The sequence below is a fragment of the Chelonoidis abingdonii genome, chromosome 5 (assembly GCF_003597395.2).
Source record: "Chelonoidis abingdonii isolate Lonesome George chromosome 5, CheloAbing_2.0, whole genome shotgun sequence".
Lineage (NCBI taxonomy): Eukaryota > Metazoa > Chordata > Testudines > Testudinidae > Chelonoidis > Chelonoidis abingdonii.
In genome coordinates, this window is record NC_133773.1 from 15,581,971 (window position 1) to 15,605,422 (window position 23,452).

The 23,452-nt window shown below is 42.3% G+C and overlaps 1 protein-coding gene and 1 long non-coding RNA gene across 3 annotated transcripts in view; both read left to right on the forward strand.

Annotated features, from left to right (window-relative positions):
* FRAS1 (Fraser extracellular matrix complex subunit 1) overlaps positions 1–8,659 on the forward strand; it is a 307,206-nt gene extending 298,547 nt beyond the window's left edge. For both annotated transcript variants that reach the window (XM_075066086.1, XM_075066087.1), the window contains 4 exons: positions 1,886–2,052; positions 2,403–2,608; positions 5,324–5,470; positions 7,246–8,659. In XM_075066086.1, the coding sequence (XP_074922187.1) occupies positions 1,886–2,052; positions 2,403–2,608; positions 5,324–5,470; positions 7,246–7,842 (1,117 nt within the window). In that variant the 3' untranslated portion in view covers positions 7,843–8,659. The remainder of the gene's footprint in view (positions 1–1,885; positions 2,053–2,402; positions 2,609–5,323; positions 5,471–7,245) is intronic.
* A 636-nt stretch (positions 8,660–9,295) lies between these two features.
* On the forward strand, positions 9,296–11,838 carry LOC142046923 (uncharacterized). The gene is made up of 2 exons (XR_012656024.1): positions 9,296–9,768; positions 9,862–11,838. It is a non-coding gene; the product is annotated as an uncharacterized LOC142046923 (long non-coding RNA).
* The last annotated feature ends 11,614 nt before the right edge of the window (positions 11,839–23,452 follow it).

Below are 23,452 nucleotides of genomic sequence, written 5' to 3' on the forward strand. Positions count from 1 at the left end.
CATCTCGGCAACCTCCAGGCACAGGAGATGCGGTGCCCGGAGGAGGCGTGGTTATACATAAACATCAAGGAGCTCCGAGCAGTCCAGTTGGCATGTCGAGTCTTCTTGCCCCACCTGTCAGTCAAGGTGGTATGAGTCCTGACGGACAACATAGCCTGGATGTTCTACATCAACAGGCAAGAGGGAGCATGCCCGTCAGCTCTCTGTCAGGAGGCACTCCATCTGTGGGTCTTCTGCATCAGCCACGAAATCCACCAGGAAGCTTGTCACCTTCCCGGCATCAGGAATACGCTGGCAGACCAGCTCAGCAGGGATTTCTCCACTCACCATGAGTGGTTGCGCCATACAGAGGTAGCCTACATGATCTTCCAAAAATGGGGAACTCCCCAAGTGGACCTGTTCACCAGGGGCGGCTCTAGGGATTTTGCCGCCCCAAGCATGGCAGGCAGGCTGCCTCTGGCGGTTTGCCTGCGGAGGGTTCGCTGGTCCCCGCGGCTTCGGCAGACCTCCCGCAGGCATGTCCTCCAAAGTCGCGGGACCAGCGGACTCTCCGCAGGCAAGCCACCGAGGGCAGCCTGCCTGCTGCCCTCGCGGCACTGGCAGAGCGCCCCCAGCGGCTTGCCGCCCCAAGCACGTGCTTGGCGTGCTGGGGCCTGAAACCGCCCCTGCTGTTCACTACCAGACAGAACAGGAAATGCCACTAGTTTTGTTCTCGACCAGGTCTTAGCAAGGACTTCCTCTCCGATATCTTCCTCCTGTCATGGTCAGGGAGCCTGGTGTATGCTGTGATAAATGGAGGGAGGAAGGACTCATTGGGACAGGGAATATTTAGGTAGATGCAATCAGGTTTTTTTTTTTTATTTTGGCTTGGGGATCTCCTCTGTGCTAACTCCAGATGCTTTTGTTTGCTTGTAACCTTTAAGTTGAACCCTCAAAAAAGCTATTTTGGGTGCTTAATTTTTGGAATTTATCTAATAAAAGCCTAAGTTCCAAATATATTTTCTTTCTTTTCGTTTTTAATAAAATTTACAGGATTGGATTTTTGGTGTCCTAAGAGGTTTGTGCCTATGTTTTTTAATTAGCTGGTGTCAATTGCTAATTTCCTTTGTTACCTTTCTCGGCTCTTCCCCGGAGCGGGGGTGAAAAGGCTTGAGGGTACCCTACAAGGAGGGATTCCCAAGTGCTCCTTCCTGGACCCAAGGGGTTTTTTTGCATGTGGGTGGTAGCAGCATTTACCAAGCCAAGGTCAGAGAAAAGCTGTAACTTTGGGAGTTTAATACAAGCCTGGAATGGCAAGTATTAATTTTTAGAATCCTTGCGGGCCTCCACTTTCTGCATTCAAAGTGCCAGAGTGAGGATCCAGCCCTGACGTACACCTTCCCTCCGATTCCACTCATCAGCAGTGCCCTGGCAAAGATCAAGAGAGACCAGGCACAGGTTATCATGATTACCCATGATCTCTTACCTGTGGCCCGTGAACTCCTACCCATCTCCAGGGATACTGCTTTGCAGTTACCTAATATGGAATGGACATGAGCAAGCACTTGAAGAAGAAAAGACAGTTACCTTTTCCATAACTGGTATTCTTTGAGATGTGTTGCTCATGTCCATTCCACGACCCGGCCTCCTTCCCCTCTGTCGGAGTTTCCGGCAAGAAGGAACTGAGGATTGGGGGAGCTGGCAGCGCCCCTTATACCACGCCATGCGGGCGCCACTCCAGGGAGTGGCGGAACTGGTCCCCTACGGATACTGCTGAAGGAAAAAATCTGGCACCGGTGCATGTGACAAGCACACACACCTAATATGGAATGGACATGAGCAACACATCTCGAAGAACACCAGTTACAGAAAAGGTAACGTTCTTTTCTTCTCCTCCCAAATTTAGATTTTTGATCCCAATTGCCTTCCAGCAGACAAACCGCCCAGTTCCTGTCGTATACTCCCTGAACACAGAGTTCCAGCTCTGTAACAATGAGAAAGTATTTTTGATGGATCCCACTAAATCTGAAATGTCTTTGGCAGAAATGGATTACAAAGGAGCTTTTTCAAAGGGTAAGACCTTTTCCTTCGCCTTGTTAATTTACTTTAGCTAAAGGCTCCATCTGTGCAGCCTCTATTATTGTGTAAGAGAAATGATGTGATACTGGAGATTCGTCTTGCCTATGTGAGCACGCTATGTTACAGAATCATGCTACAATCCTGTCAGACCATGACTATAACTGTTGTATAATACAGTCATACCACAGTATGGCACAATCTACATAGGCAACTCTAAACCCTGTCATAATACTATTCCCCAGTCTGGTTGATTTGGCTGTGTAGGTGGTCTCTTTAATCTTTCTGAATTACTTCTCTTCCTCCCATGAATACAAATATGACTATTATTCTCTCAACCTTCTCAGGTCAAATCCTATATGGCCGTGTGCTTTGGAATCCTGAACAAAATCTAAATGCTGCCTACAAACTGCAGCTGGAAAAAGTCTATCTCTGTACTGGCAAGGATGGTTACGTGCCTTTCTTTGACCCTACTGGAACAATCTATAATGAGGGGCCACAGTATGGCTGTATTCAACCCAACAAGCACCTAAAACACAGATTTCTGCTACTGGTAGGTTGTATACTGGACAAAATTGTGACACGCAATTGTGGCAGCTGTGGAGTTGAGTAGTTATGTCAGGGCAGATTCTGAAACCATCTCTTTGCTAAACTGTGTGAGAATCCGTGACAGGAACACTTTGTATTTCTGATACTGCCTTTGGTCTGATAAAATTGCATGGAATGCCAGTGAGGTTGAGCAAATCGCAAAGACACAGTTCACATCACAAAATTACTGAATGGAGATGGAGACGAAACTTTCTAACCCAGGTCAGGGGTCAGACTCAATAAGGCCCATTCCAGATGAGGAAAATGAGCCATTTAGCAAGCGCAATAGCTAACACCTTTTAAATAGCATGTTTTAAACAGCACCTTGTTTAGACAAAGGCAGTGATGTTGAAACACACTTTAGCTTGTCGTGGGTAACACTACGGTTCCTGTGTTTAGCTAATGTGTTTGTGAAATGGCACCACATTTTCCTAGTATAGACAGGCCCTGACTGGACAGGAGGGGAAGCTTGCCCAGCTATTGTCCACACTGTGCGCGTTCTGTGTATAAAACAACCTCATGTTCTAGGGTTGTTGATCCAGCATCTTTCATGAGCATTAAATTCACTTTCTCTTCTTCACAGACACCCTGTAACTTTTAAACTCAGGCTGTTTGTTTGATCCATAGCTCACATTTTTTAGTCTGCTCAATCACTCTCCTCGGGCCTTGTCTACACCAGGCTTTTTTGTCTCCAAGTTTGCAGCATGATTTCCAGTGCAGGCAGACAGACAACAGCAGTGTGATTGTGGCAGATCAGGCTAGCCACCCAAGTATGTACCCAGGGATCAGGCAGGTTTGTAGTAGGATTGCTAACCTGAGCTGCACACTTCAGTTTTCAGCATGCTAGCTGGAGGCAGCCTTACACCTGTGTGCCTCAGTGCCAACACTTGGGGAATCCTCCCTTGGCTGGATACAAGGCCTTTCAGGCTCTTTTATGCCACTCTAGCCCCTTTATGTGGCATAAGTGGGCTGGAGCAGGGGTGAGGTTCTCATCTGTAGTGTGGACATACCTTTATTTCTGTGTGCTTTCACTGAAATATTTGCCTATGATGCTGTGTATATCCCACTTTTTCTTACATGTTCCTAAAGCAAGTAGCATCTTGCTGCACAGCTGTGTGAAAGGCAGGAGCATGGGGGTTGTATAGTATATTAAATGTAAGTCCAAATCCTGTGGACCTTACCCATCATTTCCTCACTCCTTATTCAGACACCTTTCATTGGTCTGAGGACTAGGAAAAACTGAAGAAAGTCCTTGTAATTTGTACCTCATTTTTAATGTAGGGTTATATAAACATATTTGTAACAGCAGCCCCCTCAACATATAGAAGGACATTTACTCATCAATTTAACAAAAATCCTCTTTCATTGTATGAAATGGTGACTAGTGCACATAACGTGTTTAACTCTAAGTGCAGACTTTGAAATTAACATTTACCAGGGTCCTGGATGGCAGCCATGCTACCATTCAGCAGCATAATAAAAGGCACCCTTAGTATTCTGAGTAAATTTTCCTGCATCTATGTATTAGGCTGGTTACGCTCAGCACTGGGGTGTTTAGTTTAATAAACCTAATCTAGGGATGATCTATTACAAACAAAATATCAAATGTTGTAAATCAAATTACAATTATAATTATACCTCTACTCCAATATAATGCAACCCGCTATAACACGAATTCAGATATAACGCGGTAAAGCAGTGCTCGGGGGGCGAGGGGGCTGCGCATTCCAGCGGATCAAAGCAAGTTCGATATAACGCGGTTTCACCTACAATGCGGTAAGATTTTTTTGGCTCCCGAGGACAGCGTTATATCTGGGTAGAGGTGTATTTCCTATGCTGTGAAATGCACTATATCAAAAATGATTCTTTCTCAAGTCCTAGGAGTTGGCACTTTGTACAACCACTTACATGGGCTTGGGTTTGACTTTTGACTAAGAGATGTAGGGCATTATTCTTGGACCTGGATTCTTGCCTCCCCTCTGAGAGATCTGCAGAGGTGACCTGCTTAGCCTCGGGTGGCTGTGGCTGATTTATTGAGCCCCAGACAAATACCCACATGGATCTCAACACTGTATTAGGGCCTCACTGTTCATTTCTATGATTGAGCACCGCTTGATGATGTCCCTTTTAGTGAAGTCCTTCCGAGTCTAGTTCAGCAGGGAATTGTTGGCTGTGGCTTGGTCTTTGCAGGAAGAAGGGAAACTGAACTAAGAAACTGGGAGAGTAGCAGGACTCTAACAGGAGCACAGAAGTCTCTCTCTGGGGAAAATAATGGCAACTGGATAATTTATGAAAAAAACTGGTTTAAATTTCTCTTAGGGAAAAAATGAAAGGAAAAAATTAGGAATAGGGACACTTATGTCTTTGGATTAGCACCAGGAGTTAAGGAAGGAGTGTGTTTTAAGGAAGTTTTTGACTCGAGAGGATGGCCGTTAGATGCACAAGAAGGGAGTGGAAGAGGGCAGTGCTGGGTCAGCATGGAAGGAGGCACAAAGACATGAGTGAGAGATGCTCTTCTTGTGTCCTTTTGCTGCTTCCTGTAACACATTAACCAAAAAGTCAACTTTGACAAATCTCAGTTGTCATGTAGCTGTTGGTTGCTAGTTTGTTACTAATGTATGTGTCACCCATAGTGTGTGGTCCCATTTCTTCAGTACATATTGCTTTCTGTAAATTCCAGGACCGAAACCAACCTGAAGTAACTGATAAGTATTTCCACGATGTACCTTTTGATGCCCACTTTGTCTCTGAATTGTCTGATTTCCACTTGGTGAGCAGCATGCCAGGAGTGGATGGATTTACTATGAAAGTGGATGCTCTCTACAAGGTGTGTTGCATGAGATGCACAGTACGACAAAACAAACTTTGTTATACAGACAGTCCAAGATACTTTGTGCTTTACAGACTCTAGGCCTGACCGTGCATGTATAGAAGTCCAACACACACTAAGGCAAACCTTGCAGTCTTATCTAATTTTCTGTGGACAAAGTTAGCACATATTTCCTAGTACCAGAAATGCTCTTCAACAATTTAGGGCCCTAATTCTTTACTGGGATCCACTAGCACAAGTCTCTGTATCCATGCAGAGTCTCATTGAACCCAGCTCATATTCACTTCCTTTAATGCTAATCTTCAGGTAGGAAGTGGATTTCAGAATTCCAGCCCAGGGCCTTCATGTTCAATCTGTAAATGTGCTGAGTCCCTTTAACTGATCCTGAAGTCAGTAGGAATTTAGAGTACTTAGCAGTTCTCCCTGGATCAAACAACTCAGTTATAAAGGTGGAGTTCCTAGAAGGTGGGTGCTGTCTCTGCACAGTTACCCAGCAAGATATGACTTAATGGGCAAGTCTAGAATATAGGTGAGACCTTACATTGTCAACAGCTACATGAAGGAAGCTATCTATCAATGGGTTTTACAGGAGCTGCATGTTAATCAATTTGAAGGTTCTTATTAACTCTAGTGCACATTGATTCAACTCCTTAGCACATGATCATACCTTTGCCATGGTGGGCTCTTGGACAAGGAACTTGCTCTTCCCTGAGATCCATCTCAGCTCATCTTAAAATCATCATATGTTGGAACAAGAGGCATTAGATGGGAGAATGTATTATCTTCCCCTCCCCTACACTTTTCTCACATTTTCCCATTGAACTCCATTTAGATTTAGGGCTCCCCAGCACTCTTCAGGATCAGACCTTAAATTAGACAATGAATACTGTTCAGACCAACTCCAGCACATAAACAGGAGATCAGAAATTCAGTTCAGCTCCCCACCAACTCCCAGAATGGATTTATTTGTTTGACCTTTCCTAAGACAGTGCTGTATTTAGTTTTTAATATATATTTGTAATTAAATATCTAATGACAGTTCTCCAAGCCATTCAGCGAAGAGTCTCTTTTAAAATAGTTATTATTTATGAATAATTTACTAGTATTATCATCATAGTTATCAAAGCTGGTCCAAAACAGTAAACAAATTTATAAACAGTTTTATTGTTCTTTCCAAAAAAAGTGAAATGTTGATTAATTTTTTTCAAAAATCAAAAACTGTCAAACTTTCAGAAGTTAAAAATAGGAAAAAATATGAATTTTGTGGGGTCAGACAAATAATGTTGACACAAAACGTCATTAAAAAAGGAAATCTAAAAAAATCCAACCAGCTATATATTATTGTTAATATTTGTGCAACTGGACAGAACATTTAAAAATGATTAACGCTGAAACAAAATATTGACACAATATTCTGGGCAATATTTGCTCTCATTTTTTGGCCAGCTCAAATTGTTAATATATTGCTGTTGGTAACCAAACTATGTGATAGTGTGATGGCTTCCATCATGGTCAATGCATGGAGAACTCAACGGGGACCTCTAGAGCTAAAACTATGAGCTGCTACTGCTTGAGCTAAAGCTCCCTGAGGAGGACTGTAACAGACCCATATCATCTGTAAATCAGGCACAGACAGGCACCTATAACATGCACTTGTCCCTGGCTTATAGAGTAGCACTTTGCCCATTTCCATGTGCTTTGAACAGAATTCTAGCATCAGTTTAGCTAAAATCCCAGAGTAAAGTCTCTTGTGTGTATGTTCTGTCATAAAGGTGGAAGCTGGACACCAATGGTACCTTCAGGTGATCTATATAATTGGCCCAGAAACCATTGCAGGGCCCCGGGTTCAACGGTCTCTCACTCACTACCTGAAACGCAGCCGCAGGGACCTGGTGGACAACAATGGCAGACTGATTCTGGATGACTCGTTGATCTATGACAATGAAGGCGACCAAGTCAAGAATGGCACCAACATGAAATCGCTGAACCTGGAGGTTCAGGAAGCAGTAGCGTCTGCTTCCTTATCACAAACAGGGGCTTCCATAGGAAGTGCATTTGCTGCCATCATGCTGCTGCTGCTTGTGCTCCTGTTAGTTTGCTTCATAACCCGGAAATGTCGAATGCAGAAGAAGAAGAAAAAGCCTGCCAAAGATATCATGGAGGAATATCCTCTCAACACCAAGATAGAAGTACCCAAGAAAAACACAGAAAGGGCAGAGAAGAACGTAAACAGACAATACTGCACTGTGAGGAATATCAATATATTAAGTGACAATGAGGGTGCCTACAAGGTCAAAGGTGCTAAGGTCAAACAAGTGAACTTAGAGGTCAAAGTTCACAACAATTTACATGATGGAACGGAAGTTTGAGAGTGCACATTTTTTTGTAAAAGCTTTTTATAAATTGTAAAAAATAAAATAAAAATTTACTGGTATTTTTATAATCTGGTGGAAAAGGGAAGAATATAGCTTTGAGTGGTGGACAGCAATGCATCCTCCCATGCTTTAAATCACAACTGTGCTACCTCATTCAAAGCAGGATTGTGTGACACACCCAGGGCAGAAAACATTGAAACTTTCATGTGGTATGTCTACCAACATTCAGTTCTATTTTACGCTGTACCACTTTCATAACAGCATTCCTGGCAGGCAAATATTTACGTTAGCTGTACAGTGATTCTAATAAGAACAGTTCATTCTAATGGGGTTTAATAATGCTGGAAGATCAACAGGCCAGTGCAGTATCCTTAGCAAAGATCCTTAGAAGAGCTGGAATCTATTCAATTCCACTCGATACTGCTTTCCTTTGCTCTTCCTTTTTGCTGGAAGACATCATGCAGAACATGACAGTTTTGGTCAAGCATACAGGCACACACAGCCAGTTCTGAAACTAATGCCAGTATCTTCTCAACGGATGATCTGCATGGGAGCAGGGGTGAAAGTAACTTACAGGACTTACTGGTACTGCTGGAGTCCTGAGGGGGGGCGTGGCCTCATCTGGAAAAGGCATGGCCTCTCAAGATTTAAAGGCCCTGGGGGACCAGCTGTGGCTGGGAGACCCAGAGCCTTTAAATCAACCAGGGGCTCCCAGCTGCAGAGGTGGCTGGGAGCCCCCTGGGGCTCTGGCCACCAGGGGGAACCCCAAGCTTTGCAGGCCTGGGGCAGGGATTTAAAGGGCCCAGAGCTCCTGCCACTGAGGGAAGGCTGGAGCCCTTTAAATCCTGGCCCCAGCTCGGCCGCCAGAGCTGTGGCTGGGATTCAAAGAGCTCTAGGCTGCCTGCAGCAGCGGGGAGCTCTGACCCCTTTAAATCCCAGCCATGGACGGGATTTAAAGGGCTCGGGGCTGCCCGCAGCGGCAGGGAGCTCTGAGCCCTTTAAATCCCAGCTGCAGCCGGGATTCAAAGGGCTCTGGGCTGCCCGCAGCTGCGGGGAACTTTGAGCCCTTTAAATCCCAGCCCCGGCCTGGCCGCCAGAGCCACAGACGGGATTCAAAGGGCTCTGGGCTGCCCACAGTGGCGGGGAGCTCCGAGCTCTTTAAATCTCAGCCGCAGCCAGGATTTAAAGGGCTCTGGGCTGTCCGCAGCGGTGGGGAGCTCTGAGCCCTTTAAATCTCAGCCACGGCTGGGATTTAAAGGGCTCTGGGCTGCCCGCAGCCATGGGGAGCTCTGAGCTCTTTAAATCCTGGCCCCAGCCTGGCTGCCGGAGCCGCAGCCGGGATTCAAAGGGCTCTAGGCTGCCTGCAGCGGCGGGGAATTCTGAGCCCTTTCAATTCCTGCTGTGGAAGTCGATGCGGTCCAGCACGGTGTACTGGCTCTTGCCAGTACGCCGTACCGGACCATACCGGCTTACTTTCACCTCTGCATGGAAGTGAAATGCTCTTCGAGAAAATCACCCCAGGCAGAGGGCCCACACATAGTAGCAGGTATCACTTATGCCCCATATTAAAGGGGAGTTAAGTTGTGCTCAGGACCTTCTGCACTAGAGTGATTTTCACTCACAAATGAGTGTGAATCTTCTATTGTTCTTTGTCCTGGAGATTTAGGGTGAAATCCTGATCCCATTGAAGTCAATGGCAAAACTCCCATTGACTTCACTCTGACTCTTTGAACCACCAATCCCACCACGTATCCTTCCAACTCAGTGAGCTTGGAACCCAAAATCATCTGTTTGGTCTCTCAGTCAGTAGCAGCAGCAGCAGATTTCTCTGCTATGTTATAAGATTGAAACACCTTTCATTGAGAACACTCCACGAAGTCAATACAAAGAACTATTTGGAGCTGTCTAGATGAGGGGGTTGTCAACTTGAGGGTTGCAGACAGTTGGTTGTGAGTCACAATATTGTCAAATGGGACAGAGTCCTAGCTAAATCCCAGTTATATGGGAGGAGAGTCCTAGTATTGAAAAGAGTGAGAACCATTGATAAGGATAAGCAGTTGAAATGTTCTAACTTTTGCTTACAATGATCTGAGCACTTTTGTACTGTAGTGTGTTACATTTTCATGGTGCTGTACAGACATTAACGAACCCTCTTAGCATTATTCCAAACTGATATTTGATTTTGATGAGATATCAAACCTTTTCTCCCCTGACCCTCAATCACATACAGTACAAGTGGAACAGTTGCTCTACTGCATGATCCACTAGAAAATAGTGCCTGTTATTTATTAAACAATATTGCCTTATCCACGCTGATTTCTGAACTCATCACTAACCTTTACGCTCCTGAGTGCACTGTAAACTGCATGAAGTCTGCAACACACTCTCATCCCCCAGGCTTTGAATTCCAGCTTTGTGCAAACTGAAAATAAAGGAGCTTGTATTTTCTATTGCTGCAAATTTTAGAGTTTTAGGTTTCCCACATCATTACAAAAACCCACAGAACAATGTGTCTTAGTTTTTAAGAAGGTTCTCTTCATTTTAAAATATATTCTTTTTTAAAATGGAGGGACAACAAAATCCAAAACTTGTTCTGACCACAGTAGAGCAACTGCAACTCTGGTGCCTAATGATTCCATTCACACTTTATAGTAAGGTTTCATTTATAAATAGTTTACAAATCAATAGACGTTTTAGTAAATAATAATAATGGAGGTCAGTTTCATTATACCTTTTTATAGATGGGGAAATAGAGAAGAGAATTGACTTGCCCAACATGACCCAGCAGACCCCAATGGCAGAGCCAGGAATAGTCTCCTGAGTCTCAGGGGACAGTTCACTAGCCACTAGGCTACAATGGTTAATCAATTGGTATAGAGGCCAAGAGTTTTCTTACAATCATTTGACACATTCTACTGATGTGCTGATAAATAGTTGTATCTTATTGATGCAACAGGCTTATAACATCACTGCTCATGTATTAACCCTTTTCAAACTGTTTATAAATGGAACAGCACTATGAAGTGTGACTGTGATTCCTTTAGCTGTGTCCCCCATCTCTATTATTGTATTTCCTGATGTGGCACCATTTCAGGTTTGTTTCTGGTAGCTCAGGCACTTGGTTCACCACTACATACTCATACCAAGGGCACACAGACATACCTAAACAATCAATATTTTGGATTGTCAAAGATCTGATATTACTTTTCTGGGTCTATTAGGCATTTGGGCAGGGAGTGTTTGTTTGTTTTCCCACAGATTCAACAGCAACTGGATAATGTGTAAATAGAATATGTAATGCACACTTTCTGAGTGCATGTGAGATCTGATTATTCAGCTTAAATATTTAAGGGGTGTCTGTTCTCCCTGTGATGCATGCAGACTGCTCCCATTGGTGATTGTTTTAGACTGTAAGCTCTGCATGGCAAGGACTGTCTGCTTTGTGTCCTGAACAGCACGGAGTTGCTCAGTGCCTAGCACCAGATCTATCCTAGTGTTAAATAGGAGTTTTATGCATATGTTTATGGAAGCTGAGAGGCGTAAAGCAGCAGCAGAGCCATCTGATTTCACACAACACTGTGTAATAATAGAACCTGGGATCCCTCCTGTGTAATGTTCACAAAATAAATACAGGAACTACCCCCGGCAGATTAATTATGACAACCTCACAATAGTGACTTGCCTCTGGAAAATTTAAAAGCCTGCAAAATTTGGGGTGTTCCTTCATCTCACTTTGATTGTCAATATCCGATCTGTTAGACGTACACTTAAAATGAAAGTGTTGAAGCTTTGGATTTGTGACTTAATCGTTTTATTCACAATTGTCAGCCGTGTTATATATATGTTGATCAAAGAACGTGGATGGCATTTCATTCAGATATGTAGCACCCACATAGTCTCAGCTTCTGCAGTTTGCTTGTTAATGTATTATAAATCCTACTGTACTTTTTAAAGTGTTGAAATTAGTACAAATAAAATCTTGGAAGTTCATTTTCTCTTGTATTATGGTGCTGTAAAAAAAAACAAAACAGAGCCACGATGCAATGTTACAGTTCTCCATATTTGTACAACTGTTTTAACCTGACGACACTGGGGACATTATTATTTCTCAGGAGCAGAAATATATAATGTTGAGACAGGCTTATGTATGACTGCATTTTTCTGACCTTGTGTGCGCATATGTTTTGATTTTCTTTCACTTATTTTACTGTGCATTGGACCCCCCTGTGAAGACCGTCTGATATGATCTGAATATATCACTTGTGGTGCTGTCAACCTGTTTTCTTGAATCTCATTATAATTTATGTATTTTGAATATCACTCTATTTGTTATGGAGTTAATGGTGTTTTTTTCATGCAGTACATGTCACGATACAATTTTTTTTTTGCTAATAAACAACATTTTGGTTACTTTTTGATACAAGCTTTCAATTTATTTAATTCTTCATGACACACATGAAGCACCCGAATCACTCTGGAGTCAGTGCTTTGAAGAAAGATGTCTTAAGGTATGGCTACACTTGCAACTTCAAAGTGCTGCTGTGGCAGCGCTTTGTAGTGCAAGTGTGGTCGTGGCGCCAGCGCAGGGAGAGAGCTCTCCCAGCGCTGCAGGTACTCCACCTTCCCATGAGGATTAGCTTACAGCACTGGGAGCCGCGCTCCCAGCGCTGGAGCACTGTTTACACTGGCGCTTTACAGCGTTGTAACTTGCTGCGCTCAGGGAGGTGTTTTTTCACACCCCTGAGCAAGAGAGTTGCAGCACTGTAAAGCACCAGTGTAGCCAAGGCCTTAGAGTTGGACACACACAGTGTTATCCAAAAATTCAGTTATACACTAATTATTTCCCATTAAATTAGCAATAATGTTATGGTTGTTCAAGATTAAATTAAAAATAATTACCTCATGTCTAGCTAAACTCTAAAGGCTATCAGTGTCTCCTCAGTCATTTTACAAGAACTATTTAGAAACAGACTTCAGGAATTTAGGTGGGGTTACTCACCTCCACAAATTACTACTTCCTCATCCCAATCTGTGAATCCCAGACTAGAGACTGATTCCTGGACAGTCCCACTATGTCTTACTTTCTTTTTCATATAAAATTCTTCTCAAAATTTTGTTTTTTAATATTGAAATCTGGGATTTTTTTCCTTCCATCATCCTTTCTCTCTTCTCTTTTCTATATTTTTATAGACTTTAAATGTCAAAAGGGATCATCATGATAATCTGACCACTCTCACACTGCAGGCCACAGAACCTCACCCACCCACTCCTATAATAGACCCCTAACCTCTGGCTGAGTTACTGAAGTCCTCAAATCATAGTTTAAAGACTTCAAATTACTGAAAATCCATCATTTACACTAGTTTAAACCTGCAAGAGACCCATGTTCCATGCTGCAGAGGAAGGCGAAAAACCCTCAGGGTCTCTGCCAATCTGACCCAGGGGAAAATTGCTTCCCGACCTCATACTTGATGATCAGTTAGACCCTGAGCATGTGGACAAGTCCCACCAGCCAGACACCTGGGAAAAAATGCTCTGTAGTAAATCAGAGACGTCCCTATCTAGTGTCCCATCACTTTTCTTTTCATTTTCTTCTTTCCACAGAAAAACTGTGACCGCCACTTAAAATTCCAGCCATTCCACATATCACTTATCGCCATTTCCTGAAAAAAAACCTAAATGCTGCAAGTTGGGTGTAACAGGGAAATATCAATACTCCTCATTGAAATGAATGACTCTCCTAAGGGCTTGTCTACACTACTGCGTGGGGTCGATCTAAGATACGCAACTTCAGCTACGTGAATAGCATAGCTGAAGTTGATGTACTTAGATCTACTTACCGTGGTGTCTTCGCTGAGGTAAGTTGACAGCTGACACTCTCCCATCGACTCCGCTAGACACGATAAATCAACCCCCGCTGGATCGATCGCTGTCTGCCAATCCGACAGGTAGTGTAGACAAGCCCTTAGTGTGTTTTTTTTTTGTCCCCCAACCCTCACAGAAGAACTCAGTACCACAGGGAAAGACAAAGAAACTTCACAAGCATTACAATTCATACTGCAAATTGCACTAGTGTCAATCAGACACCTCAAATGGCCTGTATTGGTTTTGCAGTCCTCTTAACGCTTTCTCTGAATTATTTCAACTCTCAAAATTACATAATCTATCAGTCTACTTGTGCAGATGCAAAATCTTCCAGATCCCATGGAGCTACTAATGTTCACAATAAGAAAAAAAAAGAAAATTTCATTGTCATTACAAATCTTGAGTACAAGCAGCAACAGACTCTACCAGATCCTTCAATTGACTTCTGTCACTTTAATAATTTTTTGTATTTCAATTTAAATGTTCTGGAGCCACATTAGAAGAGCCCATCAAAACCTTTCCTCTTGTTGATATTATATCAAAACCAGTAGAAGCCCTTTGGAAACTGAGGAAATAACCACGTGTGATCATGCATTGTCTGGTCTCCGCTTTAAGCCACACAAAGACTCACCTTCTGATAGACCAGTATTCTAAGAAGTGCACAAAGCAGTGGGGAGCTTCACTTCTCCCTCTGAGTTGCTTAGTTCCTTCCATGGAACAAAATAGACTCTTTCAGCCGGTGAAATCAGATCAGCTGTGGAATGCTGCAATCTGCTCCCAACTTGATAGTCTTCCTGTCTACAAATGGGAAGGAGAAACATTGCCTAATGCCCAGCTCCTTATTCTTAGCTGGAAAAATGCCATTTGCCCCCAGTGTGGTAAATGTGCCCTCTTTCAAGTCTGTTTTGGTCTTGGAATTGTCTCAGCTCCCTTTCACAGGGCAGACCATTTCTCCTTCCAACTACATACCTTACTTTGAAGCCATTATTTTCTTTCTCTGCAAGAATGGAAGCACAGAAAGTCGAGCTTCCTAAAACATCCACAGGACAAAAGGATGGTCCAATACCATCCGCCCAGGAATTTCCAGCTGGGTTGATTTTCAACCCTGAAGTGACTCTATCCAAAGTGCATGAAGTGATGTGCAAGGCCTAACTGGACACCAAGGACAAGTCTCCAGAGCCAATCAGTGTCTCCTCAGTCACATTAGAAGAGACATTTAGACAAAGACTTGAGGAATGTACTACAAAACTTGCTAGGAAAGGGGGTCCTTGTCCCCAACTGGAATTCCCAGACAAGACAGACAGTTTCCTCCAATGCTCCAGTAAGTCTTACTTTCTTTTCTCCCTTCTAGTTCTTTTCAAATGCTGCCCCCCCACACACTAATTCCCTGATTTTCAACCCTTCTCATTTCATTTCTTCACTTCTACATCTATGCTTTCTTCTCTTTTCCTATTCCTTCTCTTTTCTTTAATTTCCATCCATCCACTGCAAAACATCGACCTACCATCATGCTATCTACCCATTCCACTCCTCACCAGCTTTTGGCCTGAGCCCTTAATTCCTACTCATGTGCTGAAATCCACATCTGGAAAAGCAACCTCACTCCCCTCATACAAGAACTAGCTTTCCTGAAGCTGGTTGCCAGGCTTCGAGCTCCCACAAATCTGTTCAGTGGCACAGAGGGAAAGAATAAACCTACAATCCTATAAATAACACTGCAAGTTGCAGCAGGCTCCACTAGATCCTTCTACCTGCAGCTGTCAGTTGAACATTCCTCCTTTCCTTCCACTTGAGTGTTGTGCAGCCTCAAAAACAAAAATTCCATCAGACGCTTTCCTCCTCTTGAGTTTTGATTGAAACAGCTGGAATCCCTTTTTCAAAAGGTCAAAGGAAATTTCTACTTGTGATGGTGTGGCCTCCCATCTCCCCTTTTCACCGCCATTAGCCTCTCCCGCTGATTGAAGGGGCCACATTCTTCATTCCGAGACGCTAACAAGTGCAGGAGGCACTTTTCCCTTTGAGTTGCTTAATTCCTTCCATAGAACAGCGTAAACTCTTTCCTACACTTTAATTAGAAGATCAGCTGTGGAATGCTGCATGTAGCTCCCAACATGACGGTCAGTCTCCAAGTGGGGATGAGGAACACTGCCTCATGCCCAGCTCCTTATTCCTAGTTGGAAAAATGCCATTTGACCCATGTGGTAAATGTGCCCTCTTTCAAGTCTTACCTGATCTCAGAATTTTCTCAGCTTGCTTTTGTGGGATAGACCTTTTCTCTTTCAAAATACAAACCTCACATTGAACTGAAGCCATGATTTTCTTTTCTAACACACCACCTCCTGCCCAGGATTGTCCAAGTGAGTTGATTTCAGCCTTAAGCAACTCCATCCTAAGTGCCTGGGCAAGTCCTAACCAGATGCGAAGGACCAATCTCCAGCACCCATTAGTGTCTCCTCAATCACCTTTAAAGAGACACTTAGGCAAAGACTTGAGGAGTTTTTTTATTGACTTACTATTTTACGGCTCTAATCTCCCATGGTAGCTCTCCCAAACCGGTTTTGCTGATTGAAGGGGCCATGCTCCTCTTTCCAAGAAGCTGATAACTGCAGGAGGCAGTGGAGTGCTTCACTGCTCCCTTTGAGTTACTTAGTTTCTTATTGGAGGTAGATATTCTGTTTCCTACACGTAAATGAAAATAGGCGCGATGTAATGGTGTAAGCTCTTTCAAAAATCATTGGTCTTCCAATGTATTTGAAGGGAAGATGTTAACTACAGCAGTGGGTGAAAGAGCTGCACTTACTGTTTTCTGCAAATAAAATCACTGAAAAATGCATTTTTCTTACAGATTAGCTGAATAATTTCCCCTTCACATTTTCTGGTGGGAATGAGATTTTGTTCACTAAATAGCTGAAGGAGAATAAATTAGTAGTGTTTTCTCATTATAATGCTTAGCTCCGTTTTTAGCACAGGTTTGGTGGAATAAGTGAATGTTACTCCTCCCTTTGAACTGATTAGAACTGGAAGCTGTTTGCAATCTTTAAACTCTCACAGAGCTGTGAATTCCAGAGAGAGAGAATCCTCAAATCATTGAAATTCCAGTTGTGAATTGCAGTTCTCTCTATTAGCTTCCTTCTAGTGACCTTTATTTTTTCTGCTTTCCTCTTTTCCTTCACTTGTATGGAAACACATGCTCTGCAACTTTCAAAATAGAAGCCTTCTGCACTGGCACAGTTGGTGACCAACTAGAACACATATTAGCCATTTCTAGATTTCAAGTAATATATTCTCTGTAACAATGCAGCCTTCCATCTCTCCTTCTCGCTGTCACAGTTCTCTCCTGGTAGTTGCAGGTACTGCACTGAACACAGAAAATGCCAGATTTTCAAAATAGCTCTAAATTAGATTTTCAGTTTCTCAAGATGCATAATTGGGGCCATGTTTGCAAAAGTGCTTAGCACGGATTAGTTCCTAGTGTGATACTTTTGGTGAGACATTTAAAAGAGCTCAGGAGTCATTTACAGATATACAGTATTTTGTAAATCTGGTCTTCTAGTTTTCATACAAATGTAAGCTAAACACTTTTGCAAATCTGGTCCCAAGATGTTAAAATCTGCAAGAGGAAGTGTCAAGCTTCCGCTCCCTTTGTGCTAATAAGTTCCTCACAATGAGGGAGACAGACTTTTTTGTATTATGAAAAGAGAAGCTCAGCGGAGGGATTGTGGAAAAAGCTCTAACAATTATTAACTGCTGAGGTCTCTATAAGGAAGAGGTTCATTGTCTCTTTTCCATCTCCTCCAAACTGAGAGGTAAAAGTCCTCACCAGATTTTGGGTCAAACATCATAAATATTTTGTAAATTAGGTAACTTATGAATGTTTTACTGAGCATCAGCAATCTTGTTACATGAATGAGAATCACTGCACCCTCATGAGGCGTGAAACTATTATCTGAGCAAGTCTCAGGACAATATCTAGACTGAATTGATGGCCTCTTAGATGAATTGACTCACTCTGGAACTGGACACATACAACCCCTCACATTATCACAAAAGTGCTTGAAGTCACCAGTCCCAGGACCCATAAGAAAAATCTCATTAAACTGCTATTTTGATATCTCACAGCCAACACTGCCTTCTAAAGATCCAATAACCTCTTTTGAAGCAAATAAGCAAGGGCCCTTCTAGACTCCACAAGAGCCCCTAAAAATGGCAGAAGCTCAGTAGGATTCAGATGCAACTCTCCCACTTTCAGCCTCAACTACACAATGTTGAAGATGGAGTACGATAGTTGGAGGGTGAGAAGCACAGTTGAATTGTCTGCTGTTCTTTTAGGCCAATTATCTCAAAGTTATATCTGTGAAATCTGACAATGATGGTGTGTAGACACCAATGTCAGACACTTGGTGAATCTTCTTGAGGATGCCACCAGCCCAGAAAGGATTACTTTATGTTGAAAATGGTCCCTGCTTCCCAACCTTTTCATAACCAAGATGTGGATTATTTCATTCCATAAAGCAAGGTATAGGCAAAGAGCATTGGATTCTGGAGTGGTTTCAAATTCTCAAAACTCCAGAGAATATAAAACAACTGCAAATGTTCGAAGCTATGTAAAGGTTTCTTCTTCCTAAAGGACAGATGGTGCTGAAAGAGAGTGAGCCCATAACCTCTACGGGCTCCAGAATCTCCACAAGAAACAGAAGGAGAAGATAATATCAGAACTGAATCACAGTAACATGTATGATAAAGTAAACTTCTTGAGAATATTCCTCAACTGAGTTCCAGAGCTCATTACACAGCAAAATGTATCGTACAGTATCTTCAGGAGGGGGAGAAGTTTCACTCTCTACCCTTGAACTCTTAGACTCATACAACCCATCCATTCATCCAGCATCTTAAGAATACAAGTCCAAAGAAATCTATGTGCAAATTGGCCAAAACTACCACGGTATACAAAGAAAAAAACTCTATCCATCCATCACTCCTTTCCTCCCTTATTATACAACTATTACTTGTCCATCTCTCTGTCTCTCTTTTGACCTACATTGCACACTGTCCTCCTCACCATGGTGCCTGGGCACTTCTGGTACTGAAACTATTAAAATAACACTCTCAAAGCATTCTCATGTCTCCAATATGCTCCATGGGTCTAGCCAGCCCTGCTTCACTGGATGGAGGATTCAAAATACTATGCTGTCGTTGCTAGGCACCCCAACTTGATATAACCAATGACAAGAGTAACACCGGTATATCATAGTATGAGTGATGAATATGCAATTGTAGTGTCAGAGTCAAACTGTCTTCTCTCTGGCCCCATCATACCTTGGTCTCTCGCTCTCTCGAGTCCAATATCCATATATATATTTCAGAATCAAAAACACAAACCTAAATAATAAATAGGATTAAATATAAGACAGACAATCTGGTTGCGGTCCATAGCAGTTAGAGCTTTAGAGAACATCCTGGAAGTCCATGGGAGTCTGTCCATTGGTTTGAAATGGATGTGATTCAGATATTTTAATGCCAAGTTAATGAGAAAAAAATTAAGAAAAAGTTGTAGGAAAGAAATTTTTTTTTCCAAAGGGGTTGTCCTGTGATATCTCTTTGCAGGCATGAATACTTGTTAGGGGTCTTAGGGATTTTATTTCTGATACTGAAACCAGAAACTCACAAATAACAATTCTCCTTCTAAACAAGAGAGGGTAGATCAAAAGTTGTGCTACTTTTTTCTCTTACATTTCTTAGAATTTTTAAAATTTTGACTACTATTCCTTCTCTCAGTAGGTTTTCCTTTTTTCATATTTGGCTTTCCTTTTATCCGTTCTTTTTCTTTCCTTCTTGCTTCCTCTTCAGTCCCTTTTTCTTTTGATTCCATTGACTTACAAAATATGGCTGCTGGTGTCATTTCCTGGCAAATACACTCCACACCAGATACCGAACCAAACCATCTCATTTCTGCAGGTATGCTGAATTCCACAAGTTGAAGCAAACTGAGGAATTCACTCATCCTTTTGAACTGACTGGCTCTCCTAGAAAAGTAAAGAAGCTTGACAATCATTAAAATTCCCAGTGCAAACTGCAATAATCTCTATCAGATCCCTTCAACTGACCTCTAGCAGTTTCAACTCTTCTTTCTTTCATTTCATTTCATTGCTGTACGGCTTCAGAATTAGATCCATCAGACACTTTCCTCCACTGCCAAACTTAGTATTGAACTGAAACTTGTAATAGCCATTTGGCAAGTGCTAAATGAAATTTTCACTTGGATGATGTGGCCTCCCATCTCCCCTAATCCTCTCCTGATGACTGATCCAACTGCATCCACCACACAAGAAATCACTTATTCAGAAGAGCCAGATTTTCATCACAACTTGTCATAAGTAATGATAGAAGCAAAGCAGTTACATCACTATATGTGTGATGAATATGCACGTGCTGTGTCCAAACTAAACTATCTCCTTCCTGCCCTCATATCTTGCTCGCTCTCTCATCCAATATCCAAATATTTATTTCACTGTCAGAAACCCAAGACCCTTCATAATAAATCTGATTAAACAGATGTCAAATTGGGTGAACTCCCTATGGAGGGAGAAACAGACACAGTAACCTGCTGAGCTTCGTGTTTTAATCTGGAAAGCCTCCCTTTGACTCCTGTGTGGGAAACATACCCTATTTCAATTCTTAACTGGCCTCTGAATTTTTCCAGGTGTCCTTCATAGGGCCAGCCACTGTCTCCTGACACAGAGCTAATTGTTAAATCATGATTTTCCATCCAGGCACAACAGTGTAAACACAAATTATTATTTTACAAAATACGACCTGGACACTGTGCAGCCAAAAATGCATCTGCAGAAACTTGTAAAGAATTGGGTCTCTTTCAGGTGTTTCAAATTGGATGCCCAAACACTCATACACCCAGAATCATCAGTTTATTTTGAAAATCTTGGTAAATATATTTTGAGAACTTTCTCTTTCATAATATTCCCTCTGCCAATCCCCAGTATAGGAGGTTAGTAAGCATTAACAATCTGTGGAGAGAAAAAGACCGCAGAAGGTATCACCTCAGAAGTGAATCTTTGATCTTCTGAGCAGGGACTATAGCAAGTCTGAATTTCTCAGGTGCAAAGTGAGTTAACTCTATTCTAAAGTGAATGCAAGCAAACCCTCACAACAGTGCTTGAAGCCACCAATCCCAGTAACCCATAAGAAAAATTTCATCAAATGGCGTCTTCACCACCTCACAGCTAGCATTGCCTCCTAAAGATTAAATCTCTCTTGAAGCAGACAAACAAGAGTCCATCTGGAATCCAAAAAAGCCTCTAAAAATGTCAGAAGCTGAGCAGGATTCAGAACTGACTTTTCTACTTTCACCCCCACTGAAGACCGCGTGCAATATTTTCAAGGTGTCAAGCAGTTTGATCAGATCATATTCTTTCAAGCAAGCCTTTGTATAAAGGTACATCTGTAAAGTCTAACAATGAAAGTGCGCAGCCACCATTGTTAGACACTTAGTGAACCTCCTTGACAATCTCAGCAACCCAGAAGGGTGCACATTGTACTGAAAATATTCTTATCTAGACCTGCTCCTGCAGTATTTCCTGTGCCTTTTCATTATTAAGATGTGGAATTACGCATAGCAAAGATTAAGAGATGAACAAAGGACATCAGGGTCTGGAGTGGTTTCAAACTCTACAAAGCTCCAGAATCTAAAAGGGAGGTTAGGATAGGGTGATGGAAAAAAAAAATGCAACCCCATCTTTAGGGACATATGGCAGTGAAACAGAGTGAGCCCATCTCTCTCTCAGGTTCCGGATACTCTACATTAATAGGGAGAGTGACTCATTTCTTTTCCCTTTGTTCAGGAATGTCAACTCACGCAAGAGGCTTGGTTTGAACTGAGGAAAAAAAAGGTATGTTCCCCTAAAATTGGGTCATCTTACTCAGCTTTTTTGTGAAAAGCTCTCCAGTACTCTGAAAACTGAATCATCTGGTGATGTAGAAGATGAAGAAGAGACTTCTGCAAACTGTTCCTCCTCTGAATGCCATTGTTCCTCCCTCAGCAAATGAATTCCGTGGAATCCTTATGAAGGGAAGAAGTTTCATTCTCTATCCTTCAACAGGCTCACAATCATTGATCATCCATTCCTCCAACAATTTCCAAAAGGAAAACATCACCCATGGAAGAAGAGGCCAAAAAGCCCATTGCCCAAGAGGGTCAAAAATACAAAAATCTGTCAACCAGCTATAACTTATCTATCTCCCCATTTTTCTACTTTCCTTTCTGCCTACATTGTGGTCATCACCATATTATCTGATCACTTCTGGTATTAAAATTATTTAAATAGTGCTGTCGATGAACTACAAGATCTCAAATATACTCTGTCTCCAACTTTTCCTGGTTCACTGGCCTGCAAGGTTCAAAATGCTATGGTAATATCACTTGACACAAACAATGATATCAGAAAGATTGTTACACACCATGTGCATAGTGAATAGGCAGTTTCAGTGTCCAAGCCAAGTTATTTCCTTCCCTGCTCCGGTTATACCTTGCTTTCTCTCTTCCAAGTCCAATATATCTTCAAAATATTATTTCAGAACCAGAAGTACAAGTACCTAAATGATTAAACAGAAGCCAAATGGGAAGCAGATATCAACGGTCGGGGGCTGACTGAAAGCCCACTGAAGTCTATGACAAAAATTTCTTGGAAAGAAATTCAGTTCCCAAAGTTACTGGTCAGTGCCACCACTTTCAAGGCATGAATAAAAGTGGCTATTTAAGAGGTTATTGGATTATACTTCTGTCACTTCAACTCTAGGTATCCAGACATCTGGAGTATGTCTAAATGTTGCAGATTTTTTTTTTAAGAGGTGTTCTGCAAAGACATGGCCTTTTCTATCCATCCACACAGCTAAAACTTATCCAGGCTCTCATCCCCTCATGACTTGATTACTGCAACATCCTTTTCTCTGGCATGGTGAGATGATCTCCCGGGGTACCCAAAATTGTGGGTTACGGCTCTCAGCCTCAGCAAGTGAGCTTAGCAGTAGCAAAGCTCTACTAGTCAGCTCCCTGACACACCTACTTGTCCAAACCTTGCCTAGCATGTAACTATTAGTAAATCCCAAATCCTAAATTCCTCATAGAAATCTTTCTGCCATGCACAGCTCCTTCTTACTGTAACACTCACAAAACCTTATCAAATTTGTTACTCCATTGAAGAGACAGTACAAAGCAGCCTATTATCTTACCTAGGGTTAACAAACACTATCTCAATCAAAGCACTGAGTTGGTTATAGTAAAAGTAAATTTCATTAAAAAGGCATAGGTTTAAGTGATATCAAGCATAACGAAGAACGATAGAAATGGGTACAAGCCAACAAAAATAAGAATGCTTCTAAGACTTCAATATAACTTTGTCCTTTGGTCAAAGATGTTTTTCTTACCATTTGTCCAACATGGCTGACCAGTTTTAGCCAGGACCCTTCACAGAGCTCAAAGTCCTTGGTTTCTTTGTTAACTCACGTGAAGGATAACTTAGGAGTTCACTCCTCCTTTCATGATAGTCCAGTAAACCTTTGAATTGTATTCTTTTAAAGGATATCCCCATACAAAGTTCCTTTCCCCTGCCGGGTGTAGACACCTTGCCGGTTCCTCTCCCACTGATTATTTTTACAATGCTAATGATCTCTTCCTGCAACCTCTGATACAAATGAATAGCCCATTGAACTTATCCATACATGGTCT